The sequence below is a fragment of the Trachypithecus francoisi genome, unplaced genomic scaffold (genome assembly GCF_009764315.1).
Source record: "Trachypithecus francoisi isolate TF-2019V2 unplaced genomic scaffold, Tfra_2.0 Lachesis_group12, whole genome shotgun sequence".
In the NCBI taxonomy this organism is placed as follows: Eukaryota; Metazoa; Chordata; class Mammalia; order Primates; family Cercopithecidae; genus Trachypithecus; species Trachypithecus francoisi.
Window position 1 is genome coordinate 90,635,461 of NW_022681457.1, and position 19,876 is coordinate 90,655,336.

Here is a 19,876-nt window from a genome sequence, read left to right on the forward strand (position 1 = left end):
GAAACCAGTTCGTCTGCAGCCCACTGAAAAGTGGGAACATTGAATGTATGCTCTGCTCTTCTTCTCTTTCCTTTCCAAGGGGCAAGCTGCAAGTTGAACTTTTTCCTTCAGTCTCACTGAACTGTGACAGTGGGAGAAGGGTTTTTATGGTTGACATGAAACAATTTTTCTTACGCAATTCAGTATGGTGGTTTTTCACTTTGAGCTTGCCTGGGGTATTGTAACTTCTTAACTGGTTTCTAGAGTTCTCATAAAGGCTTTTTTGCACTGTATATTGTTGTTAAGTCAGTGTTTCTGTGGGAAGTAATGTCTGGGGCTTTCTATGCTACCATCTAGCTGATGTCATTCCCAAGCCCCTGGCACCTCCTCCAGGCACCTTTCCCCCACTGTCCCTCAGCAGAAGCCACAGGACTGTAAGGGCCATGAGGGGGCGCCAGGGATTTTCACTTGTAAAGGTCTTGTTGGGCCATAATAAAGTCCCTGTCAACCGACAGGTGACCATGGTGCATGTGATGGTCGAATGTAAGTGTGTTCTTGCTTTGTTCACCCATGTGCATGTTGCATATTATTCTTGCTATGGATGAACATGTGCTCCTAGTCGTTTCAAGGTTAGACATGTTTTGAGAGGATGTTGCATCTGTGACATGTCAGGAGTCAGAGGTCCTGGGTCCCTGCTCTGCCACCCCCATGTGACACCTCTGGCTCTCTCAACTCATGCGCTGCAAGACCCACACTTTCTCTTGGGGGACGTGGGGAGATAAATACCTCTTGATCCTAAGAATTCAGTTGGGAAGGGTCACAAGGTCACAAGGAGGGTATGAGGAAGCTCAGAGACACAACCATTTCCAAACCTAAGTTAAGAGGTCTGAGCCATGAGTAACTCAGCCAGGAGTAGAACTTAGTTCACAGTGATGGGGTTGAAGCTGGGTCCTACCTTCCCATCCATGTCCCTCTTTTTCTGCTTTCCTTAAATTCCTTGCTTTCCTATGTTACACACCCACACACCAGCTGCCCCTCAGCCACGAGCATTGTCAGGGAAGGGTCAGACTCTCTTTTAGGAGGCCCTGATAAAAATCCATTGAATTGGCTTGAATCCTTTTATTTCTATATCCCCATGCTACTCCCAAGCCAGTGCGTTTCTTGCCAGAAATCTCTAGCGTTGGACAAACTAGATTCTAGAGGCCTATATTAGATTTTACTCTTTATAGATTATCTTATTGGAAGGCACATTCATTCTTTCATTCACCATATACTTTTGATTTTTCTCAAGGCCGCCCGTATGACCCTGGAAATTCGTGCCTCTGTCTCTGGCATGATGACAAAGCATAGTATGCCCACAGGAGAAGAAGGCTAGCATTGGAAGTATTTCTGGAGGCTTTGAAGGGTCTTCAGGACCTTCATTCATGGAACTCTGCAGAGCAGTCCACTGGGAAACCCTTTGACTTACCTCATGGCTGCAGTGCTTATAGATAGAGCTGTCTGCTGCAGTGTGGAGGCGGTTGGACAGCAGATAGTTATATAGGCTGGGGCTGCAGCTGACAAGGTTGGGGAATCCCAGGGTGAGCAAAAGCCATTAAGGGTAGAACTGGGCATAAGGGGAAATGGCCATAGCAATGTCTTCTAACCAGAAGTCTGAGGTCACTGGGGTGGGTTCTGAACCCAGTGTCTCCACGTGCCCAGCCTGATCATGCTTTTCACCTTGGTTTGCATGTGTATGGGCAAGGGGCAACAATGGGCTTGTTAGGGTTTCCTTTTATAGAGACTGTAAGAGGAAGTACATTTCTCTACTCCCTGACACAATTTTTAGATTATCTGTCTACCCACTCAGATATATTTTTCCCTCAGTTCATTCAAACTGAGAGAGAGAGAGAGAGAGAGAATTTGAAATAATTTATTGAAATAAGTTCCCTTTCAACCAAGACTGCCACGTCTGTTCTTCTTCTGGGGGCAGGGAGACAGAGACAGGGCTGTAATGGAGTCGTGTCTAGTTGAGAAAAGCTTCTTAGCTCTGGTCAGCTTTTTTAGGCCTCCATGCTATGTCTGGCATATGACCAGCCCAAGTCTTTTTCTCTCTCCCTCCCTTCCTCTTTCATACCAATGAGGTGGTAGAGCCTATGCGTTAAGATCTCAGTCTCAGGAGTCAGAGAATCCTGTGTTTTAACCCCAGCTTTGCCAGATGTTATTGTATGTGTAAGCTTGGGCAATCTTCTTACCCTGATCCTCATTTCTTACATGGGGTGAAGAATAATATCTGCTTCTTTGGGATATTGGAAGTTTTAACAGAAATAACACAAGGACCGAGGTCATCATTGTGTGGGGCACACACAGTCAGTGCCTGATAAATGATGGCTGAAATTCCTTCAACTTCCTGCTTACTGTCACATGCATCCTGTGGCAGCTCTGTGCTGGGTCCTCAATGATGTAGCGGTAAAAAAGGCAGACCATGCTCTCTGTCCCTAAGGAACTCAGTCTGGTGGGGAGATGGTTATGGAAGTCATGGGCAAGTGGCATTCAGGATCCTTCCTTCCCAGATTTTCTTTGTGGGCTGGGTTTCTGGGTCTGTGTGCTACCAGACAGAGCCACACCAACTGGTTTGGTTTCCTAGGTCTTTAGGGAGTTGGGTCCCTATAAGTTGTATTTTTGTAAAAGCACTGGATTGCAGTTTATTCATTCATTCAACCAATATTAACTGAGTGCTGACTATGTGCCAGTCACTGTTCTAGGCACTTGGGATGTACCAGTCAGTAAAACAAAGGCCTTTCTCTTGTGAAGTAAATATTCTAGCAGGAGGAAGTAAACAACAAACAGTAAGCACAATATATAAGTAAATTACTCAGGGTGCTATAGAGTGATACATGCTATTAAAGTAAGAAAACATAGAGCAGGTAAGGGAGATTGGAGGTGCCAGGGATGAAAGTAGGGGGTTAGTTAATATTTTATTTCATTTTATTTTATTTTTTAACTTTTATTTTAGATTTGGGGTACATGTGCAAGTTTGTTATACAGGTAAACTCATGTCATGGGGGTTTGTTGAGTAGATTATTTTGTCACCTAGATATTAAGCTTAGTAACTGATAGTTATTTTTTGGATCCTTTCCCTCCTCCCATTCTCCACCCTCAGGTAGTCCCTGGTGTATGTGGCTCGCCTCTTTGTGTCCATGTGTTCTTATATTAGCTCCCACTTATAAGTAAGAATATGTGGTACTTGGTTTTCTATTCCTGTGTTGGTTTGCTAAGGATGATGGCCTCTAGCTTAAGATAGAGATCTTATATATATGCTCCATTCATGTTCCTGCAAGAGACATGATCTTGGTTTTTTTATGATTGGATAGTATTCCATGGTGTATATGTACCATATTTTCTTTATCCAGTCTCCTACTGATGGACATTTAGGTTGATTCCATGTTGTTGCTATTGTGAATAGTGCTTCAATGAACATACATGTGCATGCGTCTTTATGGTGGAATGATTTATGTTCCTTTGTATATGTACCCAGTTATGGGATTGCTGGGTTAAATGATAATTCTGTTTCTAGGTCTTTGAGGAATCACCAAACTGCTTTCTACAATGGTTGAACTAATTTACACTCTCACCAACAGTGTAAAAGCATTCTCTTTTCTCCACCACCTTGCCAGCATCTGTTGTTTTTTGACTTTTTAATAGTAGCCATTCTGAGTGTTGTAAGATGGGATCTCATTGTGATTTTGATTTATATTTCTCTAATGATCAGTGATATCGAGCTTTTTAAAATATGCTTGTTAGTCTCATGTATGTCTTCTTTAGGAAAGTGTTTGTTCATGTCCTTTGCCCACTTTTTAATGGGGTTGTTTATTTTTTTCTTATAAATTTGTTTAAGTTCCTTATAGATGCTGAATATTACACCTTTGTCAGATGCATAGTTTGCAAATATTTTCTTCCCTTCTTTAGGTTGTCTGTTTACTCTGTTGATAGTTTCTTTTGCTGTGCAGAAGCTCTAAAAGACTTAAATGTAAAACCCAAAAATGCAAAAACTCTGAGGGACAACGTAGGCAATACCATTCTGGGTTGGCAAAAATTTCATGATGAAGATGCCGAATGTTCATTGAATGATGAGTCCCTGCTGGCATCTAGGCTGGTCTGAGCTGAACCAGGTCCATACTGACCCCATCACTCATTTGCTTGAGCAGTGGGAGCTGATTTGAGCTCTCCCTTTTGATAGGAACAATTTTCAAAACACCATCAGTGCTCATACAATTCAAATGTGCAGTTGGGGTCATCAGAACACAAAACCCTTTCCTTTGTATGTAAAATGAGAAACACGTCTGCTAAAGATTGGGAAAACAAAGCGAAATTGCAGATGACCTTTGAATACCTTAATTTAAAGAATGATCTGGATTGAGCTTACCCTGGATCTGCTGCCACTGTCTTCATGAATGAACCTTCTGGATTCCCAGTGGATGTCCAGTCTGAAGCTGTCAGAGGAATGAGGGGGTTGGACTGCTATGGAGGAAGAAGAGGATGCATGCAACAGCTGGTGACCACATGTCATGCCCTCTTTGATGCTGGCCCTCATGCTTTCTGATTTCAAGTCTTCCCACCCCTCATCTCTAGAGGCATCTAGAGGCATATCTTCCATGTCATTGGCTGCTGAAGAATAAGTGCCAGAAACATCTCAGGAGTACACCTTGGAAGGTTTGCCCTCCCTATCCCAGGACTCCTGTGTCAAATCATCTCTGCTGTGGTTCCGTCTGGCCCAAGGTGGGAAGACAGAGTCTCAGGCACTCAGGATTCTGAATGGAGCTGCAGTGCTCTCTCTTTTCTACCTTCACCCCTTTCCCTCTTCAGTCTCTTTTCCTCTTTCTATCCCTCTGTTTCTTTATCTCACCAGTTCTCTTTATTATTTTCTTATCATTGTAGTTCCTTTTTCTTCTGGTGCAGAAATTATGGGAGAGGTTGGACAGGCGTCCCCAGTGGCTTAGGATCAGGAGAAACAACCTCCCCTGAGGACATTCACGATTCAGGACCATGGACAGGGCTCCTCTTGCTCCTGTCAGGCACCAACCACTCACTTGGGCTAGCTGCCTCAGAGCATCTCTGTCAATGTGGTCTTGAGAACCTCATTCCATAGAGGGGCAGGGGCCTTAAGTGACTAAGGGACTTGACCATATTCCTTGCTAGCAAGTGGCAAAGCAGAGTTAAGAACCCAGGCTTTCTGATTCCATGGCACTATCTTAGGGTTTTGTTTTCTCTTTTTTCTCTCTCTCATTAGGGTTTTGTTTTCTTTTTCTCTCTCTCATTTTTAAAATTAACTTTCAAATATGTGTCACATATGGGCACAGGGCTTACAGTTGCCTATTTTCTTTAGGGATGAGGCCAGTTCCACCAGATAAAACAGGAGCCATGTGTTTTTAATGGATAAAGAAACAAATGAAAAGAAAAAACAAGACACAGTTGACAAGAAGACAATTAATCCATTTATTTGACAAATATTAATGGAGTGTCTATGAAATGCCAAACCTTGTGTTGGGATTTAACAGTGAGTCAGGTGTGGTCCTGCCATCATGAGGTTCTCATGATGAGAGAAACAGCAGCATAGGCTTGGTTTCACATATTTTGACAATTCACTCCTATTTCCCGAGTTGTTATGTTTCTTTTTCTTCTGGGAAGTTCAATGTGCACAGATGTCCCCATGTGGTCCCCTTTCTGCCGCTGTGCTGAACCTCACCATAGGGGACTCATTCCCCAAATGTCAGGCAAAGGGGCAGAAGCCTAGGAGTTCTAACTGACATGACTGATACTTGAGGAAAGGGCTACCTAAGATGAAGTTCTTTGCTGTATGAGGGTGCTCTAGAAAGGGTTTAGCTTACTACATTGGCCACCCCTCATCCATCCACCCACCCATCTATCCATCCATCATCTATGATAGAGTAGTGGTTAAGAAGACAGGATGTGGTACCAGATTGCCTGGGGTTGATTCTTATTTCCACTATTTATCAGCTGTCTGACCTTGGGCACATTACTTAACCTTCCTAGACCTCAGTTTCCTTACCTATGAAATGGGGAGAGTAATAGCACCTATCTCATTCAGTTGTGAGAATGGAATGAATTATTATATGTACAATGCATAAGACAGTACTTAGCACAGAAAAAAATGTTTAATAATATATTATTATTAGACTGTAAGCTCCATGAGGGCAGGAATAATGCCTGGGACACAGTGGATGCTTAATACTATTTTCAAAATAAGTAAATGAATTAATCAAGCATTTGCTAAGCCCTCAACTTTCATGAATCTGTTCCTGTGCTTAGCCGTTGTCCCGTGGACAAAACCATAGCTCAGGCATCTTCTCAGCTGGGGAGAATTCAATGATAGTTCCTCGTTTTCACTCTGAAAGACCCAGACAGGAGTAGAACCAGCCTGGCAGAGGTTCCTGGCCCCAGAGATACCTGGCCCTTTCTCTTGCTGCTGATCCAGGGATGTAGCATAATGAGAATCAGTAAAGCAGAGTTGCTTCTGCTAGTCCAGGATTCCCTGTCAAAATAATAAACAACCCCTGACTAGTGTTGGCTCAGGATGATGGGAAATGAACTGCATCTGTATCGCCATGCAGGGAAAATCATGTTTGGTCCACAGTGGTGGCTTCTGTGTTAAACATGTCCAGGAGAATCAGAAAGCCTGGAGTTAGAATTAGGAAGCTGAGTGGCATGGGATTATTCTCACGGAGCAATTGGATATGGTACAGGGACAGGCTTGCTGCTTCACTCCACCTGCTATGCATTGTTTTGTGCCTTTGTTGCATGCATCCCCAGCTTGAGAGGAAAGCGGAGACCCTGTTTTGTATCCAGGTCCCTGAGGCACAGCAGCTGTGCTAAGCTCTTTTCAGTAAATCCCAGGCTCTGACCCCTGGCGCTGGGTGCAGAGTGGAACCAGGACTATAGCTTTAGGAGTATGTCCCAAGATGGTGTGTGAAATATTTGCAGCCTGGCAGAGGGAAGGGTGGTAGGGTTGAGAGCCTGAGTTTTGCTTTTGTACAGATCTGGGTTGGAATCTCGGTTTTTCCATTGCTATTTGTTTGACCTTGAACATGTTTTTAAGCCTTGAAGAGCCTTAGTTTCTTTACCTGTAATGTGATGGGGGTGGGGCTGTAGCAGCCATTTCAAAAGGGTCATTGCAAATGTTAGAGAGATAATGTTAGTGAAGCACAAAAATGTTGGTCCCTTCTCAGACCTGCATGAAAGCACCAGTCCTTTTAGGTTTGTCTATGCTCCTTTCTGTTCCCCTAAGATTGAACAACGTGGTTTCCCTGAACCACTTGTCACATGGAGATGACTAGTAAGATGGGCCATGTCTGTCTCCTACAATCCACTGTGAACTCCTTGAAGGCATGGACCACACTGTATGCAATCTGCTCCTCCCATCTCCACCAACTCCCTACTGCCCATTAACACCCCCCACCTATACACCCTGGAACGAAGCCAACCATTCCCCAGATTTGCTGAATGAAAGACTGAATTTGGCTTGGACCTCTGGGGTTCTTGATAGAATCCATGGGGTCCCTAACTTGGATGAGGACAATTGCATTATTTTCAGTAATCTCCTACTGAAACAACGTTTCTACCAATCATGAAGATAGGCAACAAACACCGAAGTGGTATTACCAGTACCTGTGAATTTGTCACTAGTAAGATCACCGATATTTCCATAGAACATTACAGTTGGTACAATTATCTTGAAGTAGCATTTATGCTTCAAACTATAATATGTATCAGGCCCACTGCTAGATCTTATTAATAATGCATTAATAAAGGAGCACTTATTAGTATATGATCAATTTTCAATATATTTTAAAAACTGTATTTCGATCTAACTGATTTCCTTTGCAATTCTATGTGTTTTGTTTTACATATTTAAAGACATCATTTGAGATGGTGTCACCAGGCTCCAAGGAGGGCATGGCAGAACGAAGATGAAGGATTTCAGGTCATGGGGGGTCCAGCGACAGGCTTCTTTGGCCTGCTAATCCCCTGAAATGAATGAAAACGGTGGGAGGTTAGTTTCCTATGTATGTGATTCTAGATGGAGTATTTCTGACCTTCATTAGGAACTTCAATATGGCTAAGAATTAGACTAGTCGTTCTCAACTAGGGGTGATTTTCCCCCTACGGGACATTTGGCAATGTCTGGAGAAATTTTGGTTGTCACATTGGGAGGTGCTACTGGCATCCACTGGGTAGAGGCCAGGGATGCTGCTAAACATTCTATGTGTGCAGGACAGCCTCCCACAATGAAGAATTATCCCACCCAAAATGCTGATACTGTCGAGGTTGAGAAACCCTGGATTAGGCTATTACACATTCACGGAAATCTCTCTGAATGTTAAGATCTGTAGTAAAAAAAAAATGCACATCTTCATTAGAAACATCTGTGATAACTGTCTCACCCAACACTTAATGCATGAAATAGGGAGATGAGGGTGGCAGAGAGAGAAGAGTAACTGCCTGCAGACTAGAGGAGGCTCCTTAGAGGAGATGAACTGAGCCTGGGACCGTGAGTTAGATTTGCTAGGTTGAGAAGGTTGCAGTGGGGAAGGGCGTATGAGGCAAAGGGCCAAGCACTGCAGGTGACAAATTAGTGGTGTGACTGAGGCACATGCTGTGCAGGGGAGTGGGGCTAAAATGAGGCTCAGTGCCAGCATCCCTAATGACCTAGTTCTTGGTCCTTTCCTAAAGGGTCATTGCAGAGAGCCAAAGATACTGTTTGACCCCTGCCTCTTTCATCAGCAGACAAGGTGCCCCTGCCAGAAGGCATACATAGTGATGGGCCAGAGGCTGACTGTAGACTTGAGGTGTCCAGCTGGCACTCTGTGTGGCAGGTGAGACACCTTCAGCAGGCACGATGATTTATCCAGCATCTGCAGCTCCCCCCTGTGTTTCCTCTTAGGGCAGTTTCATTAATTGCATGGCTTCAACAAATCCATATCTCCAGTCCAGACTGCACTCCCAAACACCAGTCTGTAGCCCTAATTGCCTTCTGGCCATCTCCGTCTGGATGTCCCACTGGCATCTCCAACTAAATTTGTCCAAAATTGACCTTATCAGTCAATAAATATTTGCAGAATTGAATTGGATTTTCCTGCCAAACTTCTCAAAAGAGTTATCTCCTTAAAATTATTATTATTTGTAGACAACATGATTGTGTACCTAAAACACCCAAGGGAACCAACTGAGAAATTTTTAGAATTAATAAGTGTTTAGAAACCTAGCTGGATGTGAGATGAATGTATAAAAATCAATAGGTTTTCTGTATATCATAAAAACCAGTTAGAAAAAAATAATGAGAAAAAATGGCATTCACTAGTGCAGCAAAAAGTGCATAAAATGTCTGTGAATGACCTTAACAATATGTGACTGGGACTTACATCAAGAAAAGCATGGCTCTTTACTGGAAGATTAGGTGGTGTTTGTTGTACCAAGTTCTGTACTGAACATTTAGCAACTCAGCAGATATCACATTAATCTGTACAACCATCCTAGAAGTGGGTGTTAATCTTAAAGATGTCAAAACTAAGGCTTAAAGAGTTTAAATAAGTTGCCCACACACAATATTAAGTGGCAAATCTGAAATTTGAACCCAAAGTTTTTGTTTCCAAAAACTCATGCTTTTAACCTTTCCACTAAGCCACTTCCAAAAGAAACCATAAATACACAGATAAGTGAAGTTGGTATTTTTTAAATATTAGATTAGTGCAAAAGTAATTTTTTTTTTATGCCATTACTGTTAATGGCAAAAACCGCAATTACCTTTGCACTAACCTACTACAAAAGATTAATTCATTTCACTCACTCATTCATTTAAAAAAATGTACTGAGTGTCTGCTATGGGCAAGTACTGGGCTAGGTGATGGAAATAAAATTGAAGAAAAGCTCAAGGAGTTTGCTGGTAGAGACAGCCACATAAGCATATCATTACATCACCATTGCTGAAGGCAATGACATTCATCATGAATGATGAACAAGGAGTGGACAAATACTTGATGGTGTCTTAAGGGTTCCCAGAAGGCTTTCTGGAGAAGGTAATGAGTTTGAAAATGCCTGGAGTTGGCCGGGCGCGGTGGCTCAAGCCTATAATCCCAGCACTTTGGGAGGCCGAGACGGGCGGATCACGAGGTCAGGAGATCGAGACCATCCTGGCTAACACAGTGAAACCCCGTCTCTACTAAAAAATACAAAAAACTAGCCGGGCGAGGTGGCAGGCGCCTGTAGTCCCAGCTACTCGGGAGGCTGAGGCAGGAGAATGGCGTAAACCCAGGAGGTGGAGCTTGTAGTGAGCTGAGATCCGGCCACTGCACTCCAGCCTGGGCGACAGAGCCAGACTCCATCTCAAAAAAAAAAGAAAAAAAAAAAAGAAAATGCCTGGAGTTAGCCGAGTGAGGGAACAATCCAAGCACAGAATGCTAGGTGGGCAATTAATATTCATTTATTCATTCATTCAACCAACAACTATTCTGTGAACATCTACTGTATGCCAGGTTCAGGTCTGGGAGCTAGAGACAGAGCAGAGAACAAAATGGCACCCCACTCTCATGGAGATTGCATGTTAATTGGGGGGGTGCATCAGAAAATAAACAAGAGGAAAATATATGTCAGAGGTGCTAAGTGCTGTGAACAGAAATAAAGCAGGCACCTGGAACACCTGACTTGAAAGGCAGGTCTGAATTGTACTTAGGGTGGTCTCCGAGAAGACCCATATTTGACTAGATACCGGAAATAAGTTAGGGTCCCATGGCTACTGGGGAAACATTTTCCAGGCTGAAGCCTCAGCAAATGCAAAGGTCCAGCATGGCCGGATTATAGGGATATGGCTGGATCACAGGGATATGGTTGGATCACAGGGATGAGGGGACAAGAGATAGGAGAGGAGGTGGACAGGCATCTGGGTACCCATTCCTTTAAAGTTTAGAGGACTATGGTGAGGACTTTGGCTTTTATGTTGAGTGAGATGAGAAGCCAACCAATCTTTAGTTGAGAGAAGTCTTTCTCAATGCGAACAAGGGAAAAATATTACCAAGAAAAAAAGAGATAAATGTGACTGCCTATAAAAAGTGACATTTTAATCTACATGGGAAATCTAAACAAAACAAAAAGCACACAAAAAGCACAGGTAGAAAACAATATTTGCAACAAATATGACAAAAGATTAAAATTCTGACTCTATAAAGAGTTAGTACAAATTGACAAGAAAAATAGTAAGACCTAATAGAAGATTTCAGTATATAACATTTAGAAACTTCAGAATGTCAAGCATGATAAAATTAAAGGCCAAACAACTACAAAACAGGTATGTAGCAATGCTATGCATAAAGGATTAATATATTACACATATATAAAATAGATAAATAGGTAAGAAATCAGGAAAAAAAAACAAATACCACAATGAAAAGTGAGCTGAGGGCTTAATCAGATAGTTCCAAAAAGAAGGAATTAAAATTATTAGAAAAAGTGAAAAAGATGTTGAATCTGAGTCATAAAACATCACTAACTAAAAAATTTCCAAATAAGATGATACACAGTGTTGGCAAAGATGCTGTGAGATAGGCATTCCTAGACATGACTATTGAGAGTTTAATGGGTGCACATTTCCTAGAAAGGATATTGTTAACCCAGAGCCAAAGCCTCAGAAATGTTCATACCCTTTGACCCAGTCTTCTGCTATTGGAAGTCTGTCCTGGGGAAATAATCCAAAACAAATGAATAAGCAATGACCTGAGGAGTCTAGTTCTCTGGGATTGTTCTGGAGCCTGATCGGGGTATCTGCATTGAACAGAACCTCAAGGCATGGGTGAGAGAAGGCAGACCATCCTGGCTAGAGAGAAATGCAAGGTGCCATCAAAATGATGGTCAGTAGCAGCATTCCTATCTACAGGGCAGAACATCAGTCACTAGAAGTGAAGAAAAGGTAGCGTTTTTCTTTTCTTTCTTTTTTTTTTTATTATACTTTAAGTTCTAGGGTACATGTGCATAACGTGCAGGTTTGTTACATATGTATACTTGTGCCATGTTGGTGTGCTGCACCCAACTCGTCAGCACCCCTCAATTCATTATTTATATCATGTATAACTTCCAATGCAATCCCTCCCCCCTCCCCCCTCCCCATGATAGGCCCCAGTGTGTGATGTTCCCCTTTCCGAGTCCAAGTGATCTCATTGTTCAATTCCCACCTATGAGTGAGAACATGCGGTGTTTGGTTTTCTGGAAACCATCATTCTTAGCAAACTGTCACAAGAACGGTAGCGTTTTTCTTGAAAGAAATTCAACATTTCATGGGCGTGAAAGGACAAAGCCATTTTGACATGAGCTCCCATTCCATTCACATTTCAATCTGGAGTGACTGCTCTGGGTTATAACTTCCTCAGCTTACTAACATACACTGGTTTCAGGGAGGTTTCCAAATGAGTCATGCTCTTAACCCTTTCTAGCCATCCCTGACAGAGGTCAGCCAGCCTAATGTGGACAGTACCTTACCTGACCCCACCTGAAACCAAAGCTGGAGGCAGTTACTGCATAGGAGAATATTCGTTCTGGGATTCTGGTCGTGGAAAGGCATTTTCTACTGCATTGACCAGCATTCTGTCACCAGATCTAACTAAGGGTCCAGGTCTTATTTACAATGGAACAAAAAATCCAGAAGCAATTTAAATGTTTGACAATAGGAGAATGGCTAACTAAATTCTAGTGTAACCGTACATTGAAACGTTGTGCATCCATTTAAAATGCTGTTTATGAACAGATTCAGTATCTTAGGGAACGTTCATGTTATAATGTTTACTGAATTGTTACAAAAGAAAACCGAGAAATGACCTGAATGGCCATCAACAGGGGGGTGGTTGCATAAATTGAGATACATCCATGGCATGGAATATTACACATTCATATAAAAAATAAGTTAGATCTGTATCTACTGACCTGGAAGGTGTCCCCAGCGTATTGTTATGTGAAAAAGCAAGTTGCAGAAAAATGAACTAAACTACAGTTTTATTTTTTAAACGAAATAATAAAAATTCTCCCAGAATGTGTCCATATGGTTTGCATGAGAGAGAAGAAGGTGAGGGAGGGACATATACCTGGCTGTTAACTTCGGTAATTTTGGATTGGGTGGGGAGGAGGGAGACTGGATATATATTTTTTATACTTGCATTGCAAATGTGCATATCTATGCATATTACAAGTCCACATTGCCTTTTTAAATTGAAGATTGAAGAATAACTTACTGAAAAAATAGCACACAAAATTATATATATGGTGTTATCTCAACAATGTGAAATATGCATGGAAAAAATTTCAAAAAAATGAAAGTATTAACAGCAGTTGCCTCTGGAAGGAAGAGATTATAATCAGTTTTCTCTTTATTATTTTTATTTTTTTATTTTATTTCATGTTTTTTGAGATGGAGTCTCGCTCTGTCGCCCAGGCTGGAGTGCAGTGGAGCGATGTTGGCTCACTGCAAACTCCGCCTCCCGGTTTCACGCCATTCTCCTGCCTCAGCCTCTCGAGTAGGTGGGACTACAGGCGCCCGCCACCACGCCCGGCTATTTTTTTTTCTTGTATTTTTAGTGGAGACGGGGTTTTACCGTGTTAGCCAGGATGGTCTTGTTCTCCTGACCTTGTGATCCGCCCGCCTCGGCCTCCCAAAGTGCTGGGATTACAGGCGTGAGCCACCGTGCCCGGCCAGTTTTCTCTTTTTAAATCTTGCCTATATTTTACAAAGTTTTTACAATGTAAAAGTTATTGTTTAGAATACAATGGCCTTCCAACTTCTCATCAGCCAGTCTTGCCTATTACAATCTGCCCTCTTTCCACCTTGCCATCCTCCCACCGGCCTTTGCTGAAATTGATCTATCCATTCAGCAAATACTTACTGAATTCTAGGCACTAGGGATGCAGCAGGGACCAGGTCAAGGCTCCAGCTCTTGACATTGCTTCCAGAGGGACTATTTAGACACCAGACAGAGTGACCTCATTCAAGACCCTCATCTTAGTCTTTCTGTGCTGTTCACCACATTGAGTCGCCCTCTCCTGCATGGAACTGCCCTCTGGATCCTCTCCTACTATTCTACCTGTTCCCTACTCTGTCACGTTTTCTGTCCCCTTACATGGGAGATGTTCCTGGAGGCTTTGTTCTGAACTCCTTCACTTCTTTCCCTATAGCAGAAGATGCCATTCTGGCCCAGATTCTTAATCAGAATCTCCAGTCCTTGGCAGGTCTGAGCCAAGGCAGAGGTCTAGGATGCTGGTGCTGGTGGTGAATGTTGATATTTCATTGGTTGCCCACAACTCGAATGGGGGAGGCCCTTAAGATGTGGCACCTGTGGCATCTATACTTCAGAACCACTCTAGCATGTGTACCCCTCCAGCATGTTATTGTCCAATGACTGGATTTACTTATTTCTAGTGTATGATCCAGGCTCCCTTGGCTTATCACAGGATCTATCCTAGAGGAATGAATGAAGGAAGGAAGGAAGGAATGGCATGATGCAATGACATTACCAGGCAGGTTTTAGGGACAGGAGCGAAGTAAATCTGGTACCTGTACCAGTGAGGGAAAGTTCAAGGAAGTGTACTCTGGGCTCCTCTGAAAGTTGTGGAGTTAGAGGCTTTATTTCATTATCACTGTGGCTGGATATTTTTCCGGCTTCTGGGCCATTTATGTCTTCTTTTGTGAACTAATTTGTTCAGATCCTGCCCAATTATTACTAATAGTACTTTCCGCCCTAAGTATTAGTAATAGTTCTTTCTGTATTCATGATATTACTTTTCTCCTAACATTTTTGTATGCTTTCTGATATTGTTTCTATTGTTGACATATGCATACTTTTCATATCAATCTTGTAGTATCCTCCACAGTTATTATGCTAAAAAGTCAGTCAGATAATTACCTAGGTTTTCTTCTAATTATTTTATGACTTTGTTTTTTAATATGTAACTCTTTGCTCCATCTGGAAGTTATTTTGGTATATGGTGTGATTTGAGGAGATAATTATTTTCCCAAACAGTTTATTAGTTGACCCAGCAGAAGTCTTTTTCTTTTCTCATTGTTTTTTTTAATATTGCCTGATACATATTTCCATTTTTATGTGCATTAAAGGTATTCATGTAATGCCATTTCATGTCCTACCTGTTTACTCCTGGACCACCCCCACACTATTTCATAAGAGTCATTTATGATGCTGTTTAGTATCTTGTGGAATGAGACTGCTAAATTTACTATTTTTTCTTAAAAAATGCATTGTGACAATCTGTTTTTCCAGTTAAACTTAGGTATCATTTTGCCAAATTTAAAACAGGTCATTGGGCTTTTCATCTGAATTGCATTAAACTTATAAATTAACTTTTCTATAACTTTTCAAGAGGTTAATATCATAAATTAACCTTTCTGTATCCACTCAAGATTATGCTATGTCTCTCCAATTATTCAAATTTTTTATCCCTCTGTAAAAGTCATTTTCATATGGCGCCTGCACATTTCTTGTTAAGTTTATTTATATGTACTATATGCATTTTGTGGTTACCATAAACAAGATATTTTTTCTTTATATTTTTATCTGTCATTGACATATAGGAATGTTACTGATTTTTGTGTATTATTTTGCATTTGGCTAGTTTATTAAAATTTCATATTATTTCTAATAGCTTTATTATGAATTCTCCTGGGTTTTCTAGGTATATTAATGTATCATCTACAAACCATAATTTTTCTTCCTCTTTTCTTATTTCTTTTCCTTGTGTCGCATGGGTTAACTCTTCCAATAAGCCGTGAAATCCCAGAGGTGATGGTGGCATCTCTGTCTTGTTCCCGATCTTAATCAGGTGTTTCACTATAAGTACAAGGTAGAGTATTGTTCTAAAATTGAAGCTTTATCATGGTAAGGAATTATTCTTTTTCTTGGTTTTGAATGCTTATTTTAATCAGGGTTACATGCCTAATTTTATGAAATGCCTGTTTAGGATTTATTCAGAAGACCTTAACATGTTTTTTTTTTTTTTTTTTTTTGTCATTTAATGGGATACTTCGTGTTAAGAGATTTCTTAATATTAAAGTCCTTTAGAGATTAACTGTCCTTTGTCGGTTAATCCCTAAAATTGGCTTTAAAAAAATTAGTGTCGAGTCAATTTATCAGCATCATGGTGAAGAAAATGGATTTGAAGTGGACTGCTTATGTTTGAGTCCCACCTTTGTGTAACAGTGACTTGGGCCCCATGCCTTAATTTCCTTCTGCCTTAGTTCTTTGTCTGTAAAATGGAGATGATAGTAATGGTATCTACTTATAGGGCTGTTGTGAGGATTAGACAAGTCAATATAGGTAGTTTTTAGGAGAGTGTCTAGCCAAACACCAAATAAATACAAACAATATATTAAATTTTTGAGAACTTACCACATACGTGATACTGAGCTTGGGACATGGATTCAAAGATGGGAAATTCACGTATGGTGTCTGCTCTCATGAAGCATTCGGCCTGGTGAGAAGACAGATACTTGTGAAACAATCATATGGAAGCGTGGAGATTTATAATAAGTGCCACTAAGGAGAAGTTACGATGTCATGACAGTGTATAGTAGTGGGCTTGATCTGACCAAGGAAGGACACTAGGCTGAGATCTGAAAGATGGGCGTGCTAGAAGTGTTGTAGGCAAAGAGAACCACACATGCAAAGGTCCTGTGGCTCTGCAGTACAAGAGTGTGGCAGGTACAAAGGACATAAAAAGGCAGGATTTGACTGGAAAACTGGTGGATATGAAGCTGGGAGATCACTAAGGGCCAGGCCACGTAGAGACCCTTGTATACTTCAAATGCTTTTTTCTTTATTGAAAAGCAAGGAGGAGCCATTGAACGTTTAGGGCAGATGGGAGGTTGGGATGACCTCACCGTATTCTGCCTGCAGTGTGAAGAACAGATTGGCAAGGACCAGAGCAAATGCGGCTGACCAGTTAGGAGTTAATATGGCAGTTTAGGAATGAGTTTGGCGTGGGGTGGGGACAGATGGACACAGAGATAGAGTGGTAGATTAGCCATGGGGTTGTGAAGAAGAGGAAGCTTTTAGGTGAGCCTTACTTAGATAAAGAGATGGAGGCACGATTCCATTCATTGAGTTGCGGAGGAGGCAACAGAAGAGGAGAGAGTGGGTGGGGGGACATCGAGAGCATCCCAAAGGGGTGATGGGCCTGGATCACAACATTGTGAGTAACCAATGCATAAGTGGGAAGTCCCCCAAATTGGAGAGAGGAGGAGAAGCCTTGGCATAGAGACTGAAAGGAGGCAGAGAAAGAGCGGGATCAGGAAAGGAGTATGGTATTGTGGGAGGAAGCTCAGGGCACTGCTGCTCAAAATATGGTCCCATACAGGGCATCATCACATCACCAGGGAGCAAGGTGGAAAGGCAGTCTCTCCAGTCCCACCCCAGTGTCGAGCTGAATCTCCATTTGAGACAGATCCCCAGGTGATGCGTGTGCACAGTGAGGTCTGAGATGCTCTGGCCCGGAGGAGTGTTTCGGAAAGGAGGGTGAGCAACAGCAGTCAGAGGTACTGAGCAGTCAATTAACCAGAAGATGGAGAAATAGCCACTGAGCCCATGGGTAGTAGACCTGTTTGGGTGGATCGATGGGACCAGAAGGCAGAATTGACAGGGTTGGAGAGTGAGTGGGAAGTAAGGAAATGGAGACAGAAAGTATAGACAGATTGTGTTTTCTATAAATTTGGCTGTGAAGAAGAAGAGAGAGAGACAAGACTGGAGGGAGATGAGAAGTGGGGTGGGGAATTGTTTTCTTAACGATAGTCTTGAGCACATTTAAAATGAGAAGGTACTAGTGGAGAGGAAATGACTGAACACAAGTTAGAGAGAAAAAGGATTGTATACTGTTCTTGAAGAGTAGGGAATGCAGTAGGGAAACCCTTCCTCCATTTAGGTGGAGGAAGAGGTGGCTCATCTGTAGCAGGAATGAAGACAGCTGGGATAGGCTAAAAGGGTTTGGAATGGGGAAGGCAAGGGAATCCTTAGGAATGGCTTTTATTTTCTATGGAGAGTGAGGGAGAGGAGTTGGCTGAGAGCCAGGAGGTTGTAGACAGTGGAGAAGATTTGAAATTGTCGTTCTGACATTCCATGTTGTAGAGGGGAAGTCTGAGTTCAGCCTGGTATTGGTGACTTTGTAGTTCTGACTCTCAAAACCTTAATTTTCTACTGCATAGAGTTGCTGTAAGCCTTGATTAAATGATACACAATCTATCACCTGGTCAGTACACAGCACACAGCAAGCCCACAGTCAATGTCAGTCACTCTTTGTACCTCCCTCAGTGCCAAGCACAGGGCTGGCTCATGGGAAGCACTTGGAAAAGTGGGTTCATGATTGGTTAACACATTACTCCTGACTCTCTAGAAGCTTCTAGGAGTTATTCCGGCTATTCTGAACTGCTCTGTTTCTCTTTCCCAGGCCAGAACTGCACGTTCCAATTGCACGGTCCCAATGGGACAGTTGAGAGCCCAGGGTTCCCATATGGTTACCCCAATTACGCCAACTGCACGTGGACCATCACCGCGGAAGAGCAGCACAGGATCCAGCTTGTGTTCCAGTCCTTTGCCCTGGAAGAGGACTTTGATGTCCTGTCAGTGTTTGATGGTCCACCCCAGCCAGAGAATCTGCGTACAAGGTACCATGCCGCCTACCTTCCCTGTAGCAAACAGCTGGGCTCTGAGCCAGGCTCACTAGGAGAAAGAACTTTCTTGAGTGAAAAGTTTATGGTCATCAACAAAGACCGCTGTTTTCATGATGCCCTTAACTCCTCTGGTTTCCCAATTCATGTCTCTTGCTTAGAGGTTTCCAGTTGGGAAGATTGATTAGTAGGACATTTGGGAAGACTAGAGAGAAAACACAAGAGGGTTCTAGACAAATTCAGCTCTTTCTATTGAAACTGATTTTTCATGCACAGGGTGTATTATTTGTATACACAGAAATATAAGTTGGAACCAACAGATGTGGGTGTTGAAGTGATGCAATGAATACGTCTTGCATCATGGTATTTGAAACCATCAATACTTTTTTGGAATCTGCTTTGCATTTGCAAGGCCTTGGTTGTGAGTGTAGACTCTGGAATTTGGGGGAGTTCCCACCCTTTTAATCCCCATCCCTGTGATGGAAGAGAACCCCATGGAGAGAGTAAGATGGCTTCCTGTACCCCTGAGGCCTCTCAAGGAGAAGATCTCACAGGAGGGAGATGGGAGGAAGGCTTCCACCCTCTACAGAAAAGGCAGACTTTTCTGGGGCAAAGGTGAAGACCCCAGTGTCATAACTCTCTAGGTGACCCAGAGGCCGGCCAGCCTGTGTCACAAGCCTTGTCCAGGTCAGGTCAGCGTGGCTTCCCATCTCCTCAGGAAGCCAAAGGGTTAATGGCTTACCAGCCAAGCCCTGGGGAGCCGGAGGTGCTAATTGCTTCTAATGACATGATGCACTAATGAGTGGTTCCCAGCCAAATGCTTAACCTCCAAGCTTTGTTTAAGATGCATCTCAGCCCTTGGCTTCCAAGCTCCTGCAGCAGGGTCTCACACACACATTTACTGCACAGTCTTCAGCCCTCTTCTCTTTCTCCTCAGGGCAGAAGTGAGTCTGGGAAGCCTACAGCAGAGGTGGGGGGCATCTGGGGCCCCCCTGCACCCCTCCTGCAGTTTCTCCCAGAAAAGACTGGGCTAATCATCTTCCCTTGAGGTTCAGCAGGGTTCTGTGAAACATTGGTAAAGGGCTAGAGTCCTCTTCACTCATTCATTCCACAAATATTTCATGGGTACCTATTATGTCTTGACACTGGCCTGGATGCTGGGGAATAGCAGTGAGAAAAACAAAGCCGCTGCCTTCA

The 19,876-nt window shown here is 42.6% G+C and overlaps 1 protein-coding gene across 1 annotated transcript in view; it reads left to right on the forward strand.

The window, feature by feature from the left end:
• Window positions 1–422: 422 nt before the first annotated feature.
• The window catches only part of CSMD2 (CUB and Sushi multiple domains 2), a 602,688-nt gene continuing 583,234 nt past the window's right edge, over window positions 423–19,876 (forward strand). Inside the window, exons 1-2 of the mRNA XM_033228874.1 lie at window positions 423–522; window positions 18,460–18,676. Of these exons, the coding sequence (XP_033084765.1) occupies window positions 423–522; window positions 18,460–18,676 (317 nt within the window). The remainder of the gene's footprint in view (window positions 523–18,459; window positions 18,677–19,876) is intronic.